Here is a 17,100-nt window from a genome sequence, read left to right as displayed (position 1 = left end):
ATGTTCATTTTCTTGTTTGTGTTTACAAAAGAGTAATTTCAGAAACTCTTGAAATTTTAAACCTAACATTCCCCAGTATTCAAACTCCCAGTTCAAAATATAGAGAAAAATTATATTATTACAAACTCTATCAATGTCATCTTTTTTCATATCACCTACTATTAACCCTCGTACTGGATTAAAATCTCTTGCAATTCTCTCAATTCAAGTTGTTCATTATGAATGAACAACTTGAATTAAAGAACATAAACACTAAAAATAAAAAAACAAAAACAAAAAGCAAAAGAGTTAAGGGGTAGTCGAACTATTTCTTAAGGTGATCACCTAACCTATAAGGGAAATGCTCTACTTCTCAAATTTTCATCCTCAAAAGTGGTTCCCAAATGATGTGTCACCATTCTATAAGATGGTGACACTTTTTCAAAATAGTAAATTTCATCCATGATTAACACATTATTCGAGAATCAAATTTTGAAAAAAAAATAAAAATGATTGGTTTGTGAGTAGTCGGACAGACATTAAGGGGTGGTCAACCATCCCCAAACCAGTTATGAGGGTGGTCGACCACCTCTTTAAAAGAGTGAGAGGTGGTTGGCCACCCAAAAAAGAAATGCTTTAGGAAGTGGTCGAGTCTCCAAGCCGGTTATAAAAGTGTCCCTGACACACTTTTTGGTAGTAGTCGGGTCACCCAAACCACTCACTTGGGGATGGTCTGCCTACCCTAGTCCCTAAGTACTCTCTTAAGGTGGCCAACCACTCCCCCTCAAAGGATGAAGGGACGGTGGGGCTCAACCATCTTAAGGGATGACCAGGTCATCCCTTAACTTCTTTTGTTTTGCTTTTTTTTTTTTTTTTTTTTTTTTTTTTGGTTTTATTGGTGAATTCAAATTAAAAAAAAAAAAAAAAAAAAAAAAAAAAAAAAAAAAAAAAAAAAAAAAAAAAAACACGACGTGAACCAACTTTTGAGAAGAAAATTTGATAATTGCAGTATTTTTCTGAAAACCTCAATCCCTTCTTACTTGCTTGCCATCTGGGGGTACCAGATGATCAATTAGCAACATCAAGAGGTCCATTTCAACACAGGAAAGCCCATACACCATCGCATAAAACTATAAAAGTGGGTCCATTACCCTTTTCCGTGAACAATTTTCTTGACGTGTGACGCGCACCTCCATATCATCTTCTCTGAAAACAGACGCAGAGCTCAGTCGTTAGTGACTGTATTTTCCCCTTGTGTTTGGTAAGACGTTAGAATCACAACACGAGGTAACCGATTCTACAAGCAGCATAGACACACAAGGGAAAACGACCATTGTGTTTAAGGCCATCTTTGTATTAATTATTAAATAGACAAGTTTTCTAAGAACCAGAGTGTTCGGTTGGATTTAACAGACTTTAAAGCTTCCAACCGGCCCAACGCTCTCTCTGAGCCACCGGGACCACACCACCAGTCTCCTTTATCATGGACAACCAGGACCCAAACCTGCTTTTAGTCTTACATTTCTGAAGACCAGTCTAATCCGGCTGGGGCCTGGGCTACTACTGTAAATGAATCCTTTTACCTTACCGTTCAGACACTCCCATTTGACTCCGACCCCCCCCTTACTCCCTGCCGATGCAGATAAGATATTTGTACTCCCTCTCCAGGCATATGGGGGGTGGTCGCAACCACCAAATTAACTATGGCTGCAACCACCATATCACAAGGGCTCCTTGGAGGTGGTCCTGAGGGCACCGGGGTGGTGCGATCAACCACAGAGGTTTGGTTGGAGTAGTCGTGTCAATAAATTTGTTGAGTAAATGGGGTGGGAGTAAAAGTGGAGGATCTCTAGCATTTTACATGGTCCAACAACACTTGATGGGCATTTTCTTTTTAACTTGAGAGGAATTTGAGTGGTTTTTCCTTTGCTCTAGTCCCCCTATGTTTAGGCTCATTTTGTGGAGGCTACTGGCTGGGCTGTCATGTAAAGTAGAATACTAGTCTATTTTCTTAATGCTATGCATAGCTAATATGGGGTTAACGGGTTGCAAAGAAAAGCTACCAAAAATGAAATAAATCCAGATTTAAGCTCTTGACCTGATGTACAACAAAATAGGTAGACCCCTAGTTCTTAAAAAAATGTGAACAATCAATGCCAAAAGACACCATCATATTTTGTGACCTTCCATGAAAAAGGCAGATACGAGTTTAATAAGGAATCAATCAATTTTCAACAATCTATTATCCTTGAACAACACTACACAATCAAGACAAAAGCCAAAGCAAAACAAGGAGAGGGATTCCAAATTTGTTTGTAGGCTAAGGAGTCGTCGTTGATTGGAAAGAGATTCTTGGACGAGAGTCTAGACAAGCCGAACCACCCACCTACCTCCAGAAGCCCACATGATCTGACAAAATTGGAGTCAGAGACCATCCCCCAACTATTGTCTTTATGGACAAACCAGCCTAACCATTAACCAACCCATTTGCAGACAACTTCAAAAGCTACTCTTCCCCACGGAGTATGTTAAAGCCACGAGAGATTTGCAAGGAAGAGAACAAGAGGTTAATCTCCCCCATGGTTGCAGAAAACGGCTTTGATGTCTTACTCCAAAACAATAGTTTATTAGAGTTTGGTAACAATAATACATACTAGAGTAACCGAATGTGCAAATTCCTACAAGATTTCACAACTAAATGTGCAGACTCCTACAAGATTTCACAGCAGTGATCTCGATATTTAACATGGTTGCCAAAAAGAATTGATATTTAACATGCAGAGAAAAAGAAAGACAACAGAAGATAACAAAGTGTTTGAACTTCTTTGCCAAGAGTACATATGAATATAGTTATATAACATATATATTTCACATACTGGAAGCTGTTTTCAGACCAACTATCAATTTTATTAAAATTCCATATTACTTCCTGAGATCATATATGACTTTCGAGCAAACTCTACATGAAACAGAGTACAAAAAATACATTCTTAGATAAACAAGAAGAATGAAAAAATTCATCTGCTCTCAAGGAAAAGCTCCTGTGGAGAAGCAAAAGAAACAGACCACACAAAACCGTACCTTTGCAACCTTTCCTCCTTGCTTCAACATCTCCCACTGATTCTGAGTCTCAGATTTCAACTGAGAAAGTTCAAGCCTGACTATGTCCGCCCCTATAGGGAGATTGCTACAGGCATCGGCAGGGTCCATTATCTTCAAAATGAAAACAAAAACATGACACAAGCTCCCAGTCCTATGTTTCTGAATTTTCTGGAATTGTAGATAATTCATCCTCTTCAACAAATGATGGATTAAGAAACTTTGCCACAAAAGCCCACATCTTATAAATATCTTCAAAGTTGGTTAGAAAACCGAGCGATGCAGTAACAACCTCAACTCGGAAGAACATATTTTTACCATCCTGGCAGCCATTAGCCATTGGCTTGCACAAGGCTGTATCTTCAAGATCAAATGCCCCACAATGCTGTTTTGGACCGTCCACCATCCGAACGTGACTTAGGATACCAATGCCAAGAGAAATGCCATTTTTCTCAGCCAACTTTTGTACAATTTCTGGGTGAACAAGCCCTCTTCCACTGCTCTCTCTCACATTGAAAGCTACAGATGCACCCCTTTCATATTTAATCTTCGGGCCATATATTTGTACAAGAGACACTCCCTCACCTTCATCTGAACCGGGTAACCGAAGTTGAAGTAATGAGGTAACAAGCCAATTGATCATATATCGCAGCCTGAGGGTAGTTTTATTCAAACCCAACATATTGACATGATCAAGATGCCGACAAATTATCTCGGGCTCCCTCCTTCCCCACTCTTGCTCATCACCATATTCTCCATCACTTGTGGACTCATCATCACCGAGGGTAGTCCTAGATACTTCTCCAGGCTCAAACAAGTGGCTCAAACCCTCTTTGTGGTTGTCTTCTATGCTAAAAGACACCCTTCGGCCCATGCTCGCAACTCTGTCACCATCTTCAACACCAAAAAATCTACTGCCAGCAAATCGGTTCCCTTCTCTCCTTCCAAGTAGTCTATACTCACCTTCTGTCTCTCTCCTTATAGCACTTTCTTTCACTTCTTGACCTACTTTAGAGGTTGAGGAACTCTCGCGATTGCCATGCCGAAGGTCAGTATTCTGGTTCTTGTGTCTGAATTCATCTACAGAAGAGCTCAACTTAGTATCATTACGCACTGAATCTCCTCTGATTTCAGGTTCTTCTTGAATCTCCTCAACTTGCTGGGAATCTGCATAATATTCACTACCTGCAGACGCATCTGCTTTGGCTAACTGTTCTTCAGGAATTCCCTTAACCCGGTCCAGCTCCTGTGACACTGACAAGACAGCTGCATCAAAGGATAACACAGGATCTTCATGCAGTTTGAGATTTACACTCCTGTCACCATATACCGGGCTCTGAGATATTTTTGATCTTGGTTTTGGTGAGAGTCGCTTACTGCTTCTCCCGCCAGAAAACCATGATGGCGGCAACGGTGAGCCTGTTTTCTGTTTTGTCAATTGGCCAGAATTATCAGACCCCAGTGGACTCTGACCCAAATCAATCCAGTATGAATAGTCTGATGATTCATCCTCACTGAAAACCGGACTTTTCATAACCTCTCCGACTGTAAAGCTCTCAGCCTCCTCAAATATTGTGCTAGCCCCATCCCTGTCTGAGCTGTTATCTTGTTCGATCTCAGCCTCAAAGACATCCCTCACCTGGTTGGAAGTAAATACACCTGAAAAGGCTGGCATCTGCGACCCCCCATGTGTTTCAGGCATTGATTCTTCATTGCTATTTAATGCATCATCTTCAATTCCAGCCAAAACATCAAGACCATCCACAGAATCGCTAAGGTACTGTGGGAACACTGGGACGATCCTCACCATTCCAGACCCAGTATGCCCAGATTGGCTTTGCAGACTTCCAATCACAGATTTCTTTATCAGAAGGCATCCAAATCCAGTTGGGTCAGACCCAAATACCCTGTAAAACGATGTGATAATAAAATCCGGCCTAAAGAGGGATAACCCAAGAGAATCCATGTCCTTAGGACCCAATGACCCCGCATCAAGCAAAACATGCCAATTGTTTTGCTGAGCAAGTGCCATCCACTGGTAAGAATACTTGGCCCCAGTTACCCTAGACTGAACAGGAAATACAAAAAGCCCAGCAGAATCCTTCTTCCTCCTCTTCTTATTTGCAATTTTCTTTCTCAACTCCCTGGAGCAGAGTTTCATAGTAGGCCACTTAAACCAGGCACTGTAAACCTTAGCACCTTTTTCCTTGGCACTCTGAGCCATCCAATTCACAGACTGGCTCTCATGATCAAACATGGTCAACAACTTCTTGTTCGTTTGGAAAGGGTAAGATTCAGCAAGCAATTTAAATGCAGAACCCCTACTAACAGTAAAAACAAGGCCATATTCATTCTCAGGAATGTTCAAATAATCCATAATCCTACTCTTAATATCATCTTCTGTGGTCCCTTCCTCGGCACCTCCATAAAGGGCATGGTTGCTCAAATTCGCAGTTATCTCAGACAAACTAAATGCCGATGATTCCCAATATTGCTGAGTTTGAAGGTAAGAGAACAGGCCAAAGCCACAGTAATCAAGGCATACCTTTGCAGACGACTCCGTCAGGTGGCCGTACTCGTTCAACCTCAACTGGTCAATCTTTTCCGTGGATTGAAACTTGGGGTACGCTGTGAGGAACTTGTTGAAGGCATCTTGGTAGCTAGGAATGAGCTCCTCCGAGCTAAAGCTTCGCTCAGCCGCGAGAGCCGTGGCACGCAAGAACTCTTTCTGGGCATGAAGGCGGGCAAGGGATCTGGAGCGCCCAAGACCACCACCACCACCACCCTCTTGGTTCGAAGCCTCTGAAGGATCAACATCTTGGGATTTTGAAAGAGACCCAGCTTCGGACGCTTCCTCAAGAGCCTCCCTGAGCTTGTTCTCCTGCAATTGCCTGAGAATCGAGGGCCTTCGCTTCCCTTCCTCAGTCAAACCAGAACCATCTCTCCTCCTGCTCTTCTTGTCCATGATTATAGCGGCACATTGGGTGATAGGCTTCCATAGTGACATATGCATGCCTGGTCTTCCTCTCTTTCCCACGGCCAATATTTCAAACTCAAACGGAAAGCAAATGGGGTTTTCAAGATGAAATCTTTAGCCGCAGAGGTCGAGTCTCTCAGTCACATACATTTCAAACTTTAAGTCCACTGCCCTTTACCTTTAACACCTAGCAAACATTCAAAGAAGCAAAAAAACAAAGATTATTCTTCCATTTATAAGACCCAGAACTTTAGTGAGATCAGCCAGGCTCGGTCTTAAAGAAGAGAAAAAGAAAAAGAAACAAAAGGGTCATCTGATTATGAACAAACCTTTAAATTGCGATCAGAAAAAATCCCAGCTTTGGAATCCTCCGAGGACCCATAATTAAGCCTCTCGATTCAAACCCAACACCCATCTTTTTAAAATCTTATGAGCAAAAGATCTTACTAAATCCTAAACCCGTTCCCATTAACTTCTGCTGAGCCCACAAAATAGACAATAAAAAGAAATAAATAAATATTCCCCCAACTATCCCAAAGGTAAAACACAACCTGGGCAATGGAAGAAGCACAGCAGCAGCAGCAAAAAATAGGCTCCAACTACTCCTCCCCCACTATTATACTACCACACCAACCACTCTTTTCCTTTTTCTCTCTTCCCTTCCCCCTCTGAGCTAGGAGTGGTGGTAGGGCATAATAAAGGCAAATCCTTTGCAACCCATCAATTCCTCATTTACTCTCCCAGTCAATACAAACATGTCTGCATTGAATGCTCTCTGTTTCTCACACTTCCCCACCATTATTACACTACCACCTTCCCCCCCCCCTCTCTCTCTCTCTCTTTTCAATTTCCGATTTAGCCCCTTCCCTGTCCCCACCTGGTTAAGGCTATGAGCACACCGTACTTTTGTTTGACCAGTGAACCAGAGATTGAGTGCAAGCAGCGGAAAGTGGAGTGGACGTAGCAGTATGCTCTTCAATAAAGAAGCAGAATGTTTGAAAAAAGTTTAGGGAGCTCCTTTGACTTGAGACCTCCAACATATTCTTCATAAGGATCTTTTTGTTAACGGAGATAAATATGCTTAACTACTTTGATTAGTGGTGTTTTAGGACAGTAAAATAAGACTTATCGAAAATGAATCTCATTTACTTTACCAATGATTGAAAAGGTTGGTTCCAGGTGGACGAGACCCGTCCATCTACCTCCAACCAAAATTAAAAACAGAACCGAAATTTCTTTTGAATGTCTCTCAAGTCTTGTTGAGATTGACATGAAACAGATCCATTTGTTTTTATTTTTCCTTTTCCAGTCTATGGAATGCAAGGTTCATCAAATTTGTTATATCTTTCCATGGATAAAATGATTTTAATTAATAAGGCTACGTACGCTCACTTTTATGATTTGTTTTTAAAATTATTATTTAATTAAATTTATCATTATTATATTTTGATCGAATAATTTTAAAAATTATGCTAAAAAGTATAGAAGTAAGAGTGTATATAACAAACAGTATCCCACTGAAGGGACAAGTTACAAATTTGAGCAACATATCATGGCAACCTCCTTACCCCGGAGTGAATAACAAATTGAGATGCGGCAATAAACAAAAAGAAGGGTTGTATCGGGTATTGAATTTTTAGTTTGGGACTGTCAGGGGTTTTTTCTGGGAGCCCGTAGTTTTACCGAAAACATTATGGTAGATCCACATGGAGCGAAAGCAATAGCATCTGCAGTGATGTTCAGCAAGGAAGTGGGCTTTCTTTACGTAATATTTGAAGGTGATGCTTTGCATATAGTTAAAGAGATTAATATTGCAAAATCATCCCTGAATAGCCGTGGTTATTTCATAGAATGAGTCAAACAAGAATTAGGCACTTTCAAATTATCTATTGTTATACATGTGCGAAGGGAAGCAAATTCAGCAGCTCATACCTTGGCAAAGGCTGTAACCACCAACGTAATAAATTATGTATGGTTGGAATATATCCCAGATAGCATATGTGGTACTGTAACGAGGAAACTTGTTGTCCCTAGATCCTGATTTGGATTATCTTGTTCTATTTTATCAATAAGAACAACTATTTTGTTAACAAAAAAAAAAAAATAGACTCCTAATACAATTACTTTTTTATATATATAAATTAGTTTCATAATGTTTTAAAAATTTTATGAGTATATATGTATGTTTTTATTTTGGAAATATTTCACAAAAAAAGGGTACTGACGAGTCTAGAAAGAAGAGGATCCTATTTAAGAAAATGAGAAGAAAATGAAGGCATTTGTTAGTGTTAACTCACTTCAAGCTATTGCCTTTAACCATTTGTTATGCATGGTAAGCATGCCTTTGGACAGCGGGGCCTTCGGTGGTGTTTTTGTGGCACCTCGATGGCACACTTAGCACAATGTCTCGGAGCTCAAAACGGTCATATTATGATAATTAATTTTAGGATGAGTGTGATCGGTATGATATGGTAATTTGGTTTAGATCCTAAAATGCTTAAAAGTAAGATTCAACGGTTAGATTTACTTGACTGCTTAAACAAATTTGATCTAACGATTGAGATAAAGTAATCATTATTATCAATTATGATCTAACGGTTAAAATTAAATAACTATTAATTATAAATGTGCTATAATGGTCAACACTAAGTATCTGTTGAAAAATTATCAGAATTTAATGATTGGTTAAATTAAGAGTTATTTTATGCTAATTATAAAATTTTATGTCTCTTAACAAACATACATTAAAACCGTCTAGGTAAACAGTCACCTAGATAGACTAAAAATGCCCTTTATCGTTTATAAATCGCCTCATTCCCAGAATTTAAAAATAAACGAAATTGTAAGAACATTGATTTTACTGTTGTTTCAAAGTTTTGAAGATTAAATAAGAAAAAAAAAAATTAAAAAAAAGCTTTGAAGATTCTGCACCATGAATTAGCAGCGTCCTTTCATGCCCAAAAAGAATCAAATGATGATGTTTTTGTCAATTTAAAATGAATTCTTGTAAATTATATTTGGACCTGTTTGGTTACTCTCACTAGATTAAAAATAAAAAATAATAATAATAATAAAAAAAAAAAGACAGTGACAAGCTTCAAAATCCTATATGTCTTTTTATAACGCTTGAAATTTGACTATTTGTTTGCATTCCTCAATTAGATCCTTTTCGACTGCTTCAGAATCCTACGAGTTTACGTCAAAATTACGATTCTATTGTTAATTGTGTTGGATGATTTTTTTTTTTATTTTTTTATTTTTCATTTAAAGAGTATTTTGATATAACACAAGGATTAAAATATGTTTTAGTAATTTGTGAATGTTTTGTATTTTGGGTTGTTTATTAATATTTTTGTTTAGAATTTTTTTCTAAAACAAAAAAAAAAAAAAACAAAAGGAAGATGGAAAAAACGTTATCAGCTTGTTAATGACTTTATTTATGTGGTTATATTCTAATTTTTAAAACAAACCAACTTTTTATATTTTGTTCTCATGATATATATCATATATCCATCACAAATTTTTAAAAGATCTTAAATTTTCTACATAAAGACATAATCGGTTTTCCAAATTAAGGCTTTTTTTTTTTCTCGATAATTTGTCACCATAATTAGCCTGTCATTACAAAACGCAGACAGGTCGATAATGGTTGACGATGGAATCAGACAATCAGTTATCTAAAGACACATTTTTAGTTTGCAAAAGTTATCTACCCATTTCTAAAATAAGAGAAGGTTTGGGTTAAACTTAAAAGAAAATGGAAATTTAGAGAAAGAAAAGAATTAACGTCTCATCGCATGACTCACTATCACCATTGAACCAAAAAATACAAAGACCAAAAAAATAAAAAATCCCAGGTTTCAAATAGCGTAAAAAAAGTTCATAAACTGCAAATAATTTTCTTTTTTTTTTTTTTTTTTTTTCTGTTTTCAATATTTTATTTCCTATTTCTTACCTTCAAAGCTTCATCAATTTTTTTTTGTTTTTTCATTACTTTAATCTCCGAATAGTAATATGTTGTCGAAGTTCTCTTAGCAACAAATTTTATTAGTTGGTTCTTGTTAGAATAAGTGGCTCATATTTTTTTTTTAGCATAAAGAGTAATACGAGAGTACATTATAGTGCCAGTTAGTATAAAGTATTTTGAAATTTTTTATATATGTCCGTTCAGTAGAATTTTGTTATAAATATATTATGCTTTAACCTTAAATTATTATTGAATATAGCCGTATTTATGTGGACGTAAATACATAGTTGGACCTCATAAACAATTTGTATCTTAAATTTTTATTATTATTTTTTCTTTTTATTTCATATTCCATCATTGTTATGGACAGTAATACCAATACCCTTACAACTTAATATTTTTATTTGAACGAGCACATTCAATTTAATATGTGAAACGTGTTTTTTTTATTACTAATTAATTTTCTTGATTACTTAGTTTGAACCGTCAGCTGTCCTTTCTTTACTCCAAAGTCACAGCTTGAATCATTAATGGAAAAAGAGAATAAAAAACGGCCTAGCGAAACGTTTGACTTTTACCCAATCTATTTTGCCATTCTCCAGGATCAGATTCTCTAGTTTATTGCTTCGTTATTTGAATTTCCCATATGCAGAAATACGTCCTTGAATTGTGCTACGCACCCTTGTTGTTTGTTTGGCTTTTACCCAATCTATTTTGTCCTTCTCCAGGATCAGATTCTTTAGTTTATTGCTTCGTTATTGGAATTTCCCATACGCAGAAATAAGTCCTTGAATTGTGCTACGGATCCTTGTTGCCCACATCATGCAACCATCTCTCTCTCGATTTTTTTTTTTTTTTTTTTAAAAAAGAAATTTGTATGGGTACTTACAAACTTTTACGGAGGAAAGTTTATGAACTGATTTGGCATTCTACGTGGAATAAATGTTAAAATACAAAAATGTCCTTCTCTTCGGCCGATTGAACCCAGACACCATCGAAAATCCAACACATCGGCCGACCACGACACCGACCAGCTCGGTGGAAGCCCGACCAGTAGATCCAGTTGAACCTAGATTCACTGGTGAGAACGGAGAACAGTCAGCGAGGACAAAGCAAGGGAATGGCGACAATGGTGGGTTTTCGGCAGGACCAACCAAACCCACGCCGATGTGGGTTTGTTAGATCTCATCTCCGGCCGATGTGCCCGACCCTAACCATAAGGCTGCCCGCACGCCGTCCTCTCCCGGGACCTCTCCCCTCTCGCCGGCTGTCCATCTATACCAAGCTCCCATCGCCAGTCGTCCATGGAAGCTCTGCCCATGGAAGCTTCCACCTGGATTTAGTGTGAAAGTGGAATCCTACGTTTCTAACTTTTTTAGTAAATAAAATGTCATATGCATGCCATGTCAGTTTGTAAACTTTTTTTGTAAAAGTTTATAAGTACATGTACTATTTCTCGAACCAAAAAAATCACTCTCTCTCTCTCTCTCTCTTACAAATTTTAAGGAAAACTCAATTTTAAAAATTCATTTGTAAGAGCCGAGAGGAGGGTGTCTGGTATGCATGTATATATATATAAAGACATTTGAATACAACTTATTATAGGTCGTCATCTTCGTAACTTGATTACAAAGTCGCAATCAATTCGATCTCTTATGGGTAGGGGCCAGTGGCCAAAATATTTTTTTGGTAGGAGCTAGTCGGCTAAATTTTTTTTTATTTTTATTTTAAAAAAAATCCCAACCTTATAATTTTTTTTTAAAAGAAATTAGAGGGGCCATGGCCCCTACCAACCCCCCCTCCTTCCGTCCCTGGCTGCGTTCGATCTTATACTCGACCTGGTGACGGCTCTAATAAAACTCACCATGAAGTTTATATACACATAATTAAGATTATACTTAAGTCATGTAGGACACTTATAATTGTAACTATGTCCCTCTCTATACCTATGATATAGAACTATTAGACAATGAGAGATTTGAAGCCATTGAATTGAGCATCAGTCAGAGCTTAGAGATCCGTATCTATTCAAACCTGTTTGAGACTCTTGGACTCCCATGACCGGTTTGAGAGAGAAATATTACCGGTTTGAGAGAGAAATATTATGTTAGGAGAAGAGAGATTGACATTAGAAGAAATGAGAATTAATAGTTGAAATCTCTATTATATTAATTAATTAAAAAAAAAAACATGTGTTTTTTACATATTAGATGACACATGGCTATTTATTAGATCGGCTTGTAAGAATTTTCGACAAATCAGTTTGTAAGAAATTCATGTCAAATCAATTTGGGAACTTTTCTCAACTCAACCTTTTTATTTTTTTTAAGTAAGAAATCATGTTTGGCTCTACTTTTCAACCCAACTCAATTTTTTTTTAAACCCAATTAAAAAATATGTATGTGTGTGTCTATATATATATATATATATATATATAATAAACAAAAATATATATTTTTTTTCCAGTTTTTTATTTTTTTTTACAATTTATAATTTTTTTTTATTTTCTTAAATATATTTAATTTAATTCATCTTCCCAAACATAATTGTTACACTTTCTTTTTTCCTCTGTAATCGTGATTTTGAATAAATTTTAAAAGAATACAAAAAAATCGCACACCTAAACATCCCTTATATTAGCAAAATTAAATAATTTGGTTGGTTGACAATTAGCAAATTCTAAATTTCAAGTAAAATGAGAAGGGTTCATTTTATGATATAGATTTAATGGTGTATATGTTGCCAAGTTATTTAAAATTTTAAATAATATGACATCATGTTTAAATAACATGATACTATGTACACAGTTAAATGCAATAAAACAAAAATTTTGACTGTAAATTACATCATCTCAATTTCAATTAAAATATAAATAATTCTGATTAGTTCAACCTTTAGAAACTTGAATGTATCATGTATGGCCAAAAGAAAATACACATTTTAAGTTATGCATGCGAATTATAAAGTTTTTTTTTAGAAGGATAAACGGGGGTGATCAGAATTGTTTATCTACTTGGAGGAGACCATAGTTGCATCCATGCGTTGGAACCTCAACATAATAGACCTTTACGATTTGCAATCCATAGCATATATGACCCAATTTCACAGTTTCACCATGACATTAATGAGGAATTTTATTGCGGGAGTCGAATCCATATCCTAATATTTACCTAACCACTCAGAGATTAAACCTAAGACCACTAAACGACCACCACCCTTTGGTGGTCACAGATTATAAAGTTAATTATATCAAGATCTTTGTGCTCATATATCAAACTAAATGGCTCCAGCCTCCATGTATGGGTGAGATCGATGACTCAAAATAAAGATGGTCGTGGTCTGTAATTTGGGTTTTGGAGAAGGAGAGCGTCACATGTGTCAATGGGTTGGTGGGGTTTATAAGATCAACTACAACCATGCATAAACAGTCGCTTTTGATCTAATAAATAGGGTCTATCTGGCTTTGGTGCTGTGTCTTTTATAGTCTTTGCTGGATCACTTTTCCCATGATGTTTCATTCCATTCAAATTTTGCTTTAATTTGCTGAAAAGTTCATCAATTTATAAGGTGCGGAGGAGAGAGAGCCAGGCTAGTGGCAGTGGAGGGCTACCACCAAAGCTTAAAACATCTCTTTGGTCCACGCACGAGATGGGACAGTCATGGGACTTGTTTGGTAAGTAATTGTGAATTGAAATATTTATTTGAATAATAATAAGAAATGATTGATGTGATAGAAAATTTGAAAATGTTTTATAGAAAAGTGAAAAAGTTTTGTTTTGTAGTGAATTTTTTTGGTTGAATAATAATAAAAAATTATTGATGTGATGTAAAAAGTGTAAAAAAGTAAGAATGTTTTTTATTTGATATTTTTGAGAGAAGTAAAATGAAAATGAAAATTTTGTGGATGATTTATCAAATTTTTTACTGTGGGTGATGTCTTTTCCTGACCGTCTTTTCTGCAATTATACTGCTAATGTTGCATAGCAGAGCGGAGCGGCCTCATGCCATTTGTCGTTCCCAAAAGTATTCATAAGAAGAGTATTCTCATTTCTCGATCAGTAGTTTTATCGAATTTTATTAATTAAAATAATAATAATAATAATAATAATAATAATTTTTTATTTTATTTTTTTTTTATTTTAGTTCACAACTTTTTAAATAATCACTATTTCATTTAAATAATCTTTTTCAAAAAATAAGCTATGTGTGAAGCTTAAGAGGAAAAAAAAAAATTGAAGAGAGATAACATTTTAATAATTTTTTAATTATTTTGGTGAGTGAACTGTGTTCATTATTGTTGGTGATTACTATTCACTTATCAATTTTTTTTTTTTTTCATCAAATTAGTAAGGCTGCTGAGGACAATTTCAGCAAACTGACTCATCGAAATAGCCAAAAAGCTATTTTGATAAGTTTACTAAGAATGTTCTAACAAACTTAAAACTGCTTTTACTTTTATGTCACGCCTAAATACTTATTTCAACTAAAACAGAAAAGAAAAAAAAAATCTCTTAATAAACGTTATCAAACTATATATATATATATATATATTTAAAAAAGATGTTATAGCATATTGGTAAAAGTAGTTTTAATTGATTGTGTGTGTATATATATATATACACACAAAAGAGAAGGAAAAAAATGTTATAAAAAAAGCCTATATTTATTTTCCGTTTGAATTTGTGCTTCAAAACATGCGATTTAAAAAATACAGTTAAATGTTTAGTAAAATACAATTTAACACTTTAAATTGTAATTTAATCTTAAAATAGTACGTTTTTTAAAACATACTTGAAAATGGTTGAATTGACTTGCTCAAAGCAGTTGACATAGAAACAATTATCATTCCAATTAATCAACTCTAAGTTATTATGAAAAGAATGTTTTCATGATTCAAGGAAAAAAAATGCATGATATATATATATATATACCCGTTAAATGTCATAACTAATGATTATATTTTATCAGGGCATGTTTCAAAGCAAAGAAAAAAAAAGGCTGCACAAATTGATCAATACGTGAGGCACACATCTGCTCCTAATTATGTCACAATTTAAATGTCCAAAAATGCATGTCTTTTCTTTTGTGTAAATTGCTATTTTTATTTTCTTAATTTCTCCTATATTACCAGTGTTTTATTTATTTATTTTTTATAAAAAAAAAAGGTAAATATATTTCACATTAAAAATAATACACTATTTAATATATATAAACAAAATAGTTCGATGTATCTGCCAACAATTTGCAAATATATGGATTGCACTCGGCCCAGGGGTAAAACCAACTCAAGCCCAATCTTTCAGCATAAACACAAAGTTTGTAGTTGAAGCTACATTGGGCCAGGCCAGGTCCAACTTTCAGCCCATAACCCATTAGCCCACTTCTTAGGCCTTAGGTGTATAGTTGGGCCTTCGTAATTCCCACCCCCAAAATGATACGGAAATAGAGAGAGGGAAGAGACGCCAAAATTGAAAGGATTTGAAGTTAAGAAAAATTGGAAAATACTTCATCATTTTTAGGGAGAGAGCTAAATGCTCATTGGGTATTTGGTTTGAAGAAGTGAGCTACGTGGTCTCGATTAAACTTGGACATTAGAAGTTTTCTTTTGAGAATAACAAACCGAGTGCTGTTAAACTTTTATTAAGACTTCCTTGCAAATTGGTGTAACAGTCCATTTGACAGTACTTTTCACACTAATTACTAAACAATTAAATTTGATTAAAGGTGATGTGACAGTATCATGCATGTAGATTGCTACGTGATTTTATAAGTCCACGTGCTTATAACGTAGTCACTAAACATCTAAATTTGGTTGTGCATGATTGATGTGATTCTACATGTGGATTGTTACGTCTAACTTGTATGGAAACTATAGTAATTAAGAGTTGTAATACCCAAACATTTTTTTCATCAAAATTTATGTTATAAGATCGAAAAGGGAATTAAGGACATGCTGCTGGGTTAGGTTCTCTTTATCAAATGATGCATCAAATTCAGTCACAAACAAACTAGTAGAATGTGTATAAAGTTACAAAGAGAAACGCTAGATATTATACTTTAATTTCTCAAAATGTAGGCCCCTCTAGAAAATAATTTTAAAAAAAATTCCTTCAACTCAGGGACTCTTGAACTCAATTTTTTGGCCGTTAAAACTTCTAAAAGTAGAGTAACGTCACTATTTACATTTATTTATTATATTCATGTTATATTGGTTGACATAATATATTTTAAGTGATTCTTCATGTCAATCACCTTTTATTTTTTTTTTTTAAAAAAAATTATTTAAAACATTTCACATGTATTTACTTATGTAAAATGAGTATGTTAAATTAGTGGGAATAATAGCATTAGTTGAAAGCTAGCTAGAGTTTGATTAACACCAAGTTATGGTAAGAATTATGGATGGCAAATCTTAATTGAATAATTAATGTTTCTTGCACAACTTTAACTATTTTATTTTTTTTATGATCAATTATTAAATTTGTTTTTCTACTACATGTGAACCCTAAATATTCAATTATTGATATTAAAAAGGTATTATTAAAGATGTACAAAAATTATATAAAAAATTGTGTAAAAAACATTCATCGTCTTAATTATCCATGCGCCGGCCAACTCGGCCTTGATAAGCGGGTAAATGAATAAGAGCAATGCTCTGTTGTAGTATTCTTACGTCCTTTCTCCTATCCTCCCACGCGAAAGAGAGTCGTCGTGTAATTAATGGTTCTGAAGAAGACTTGGTCTGCGCTCGTCGGCAGCTAACAATCATCCAAAATGTAAAAATAGCCACAAGTACGGCAACTCAGGCTGCCAAACACGCTATAATTAGAGCCACCTTCAAGAATTCTAACAAAAATAAAGTTCAAACAACCCACCAATTCTGTGGTGTTTTGAGGAAAGCCATTTCTTTTCTTGGCCAAAACAGCACAGAAATCCTTGCAGAGCCTCACATATTGCTTCATGCCAGCCGGCTCTTCCTCTCAATATAACACCCTCTTCATTCACCCTCTTATCCCTGACTCCTATAAGCAGCCTTGGGCCCATCCAAGGTGGCGGCGATCAGCAAAACCTCTCCAAA

At 35.6% G+C, this 17,100-nt stretch overlaps 1 protein-coding gene across 1 annotated transcript; it reads right to left on the bottom strand.

Annotated features, from left to right (window-relative positions):
- Nucleotides 1-2,864: 2,864 nt before the first annotated feature.
- On the bottom strand, nt 2,865-7,116 carry LOC133865938 (uncharacterized). The gene is made up of 2 exons (XM_062302464.1): nt 6,385-7,116; nt 2,865-6,242 (listed from the first exon to the last, which is right to left on the bottom strand). The coding sequence occupies exon 2, from the start codon at nt 6,089-6,091 to the stop codon at nt 3,233-3,235; it is 2,859 nt and encodes a 952-aa protein (XP_062158448.1). The 5' UTR covers nt 6,092-6,242; nt 6,385-7,116; the 3' UTR covers nt 2,865-3,232.
- Between the last annotated feature and the right edge of the window lie 9,984 nt (nt 7,117-17,100).

Source organism: Alnus glutinosa, chromosome 4 (assembly GCF_958979055.1).
Source record: "Alnus glutinosa chromosome 4, dhAlnGlut1.1, whole genome shotgun sequence".
Lineage (NCBI taxonomy): Eukaryota > Viridiplantae > Streptophyta > Magnoliopsida > Fagales > Betulaceae > Alnus > Alnus glutinosa.
The sequence above is the reverse complement of the archived record's forward strand: the minus strand, read 5'-3'. Positions and strand labels throughout refer to the sequence as shown.

Bases quoted from the DNA above. Each gene is read 5' to 3' on its own strand.
- LOC133865938 (XM_062302464.1), bottom strand. From the start codon at position 6,091: ATGCATATGTCACTATGGAAGCCTATCACCCAATGTGCCGCTATAATC.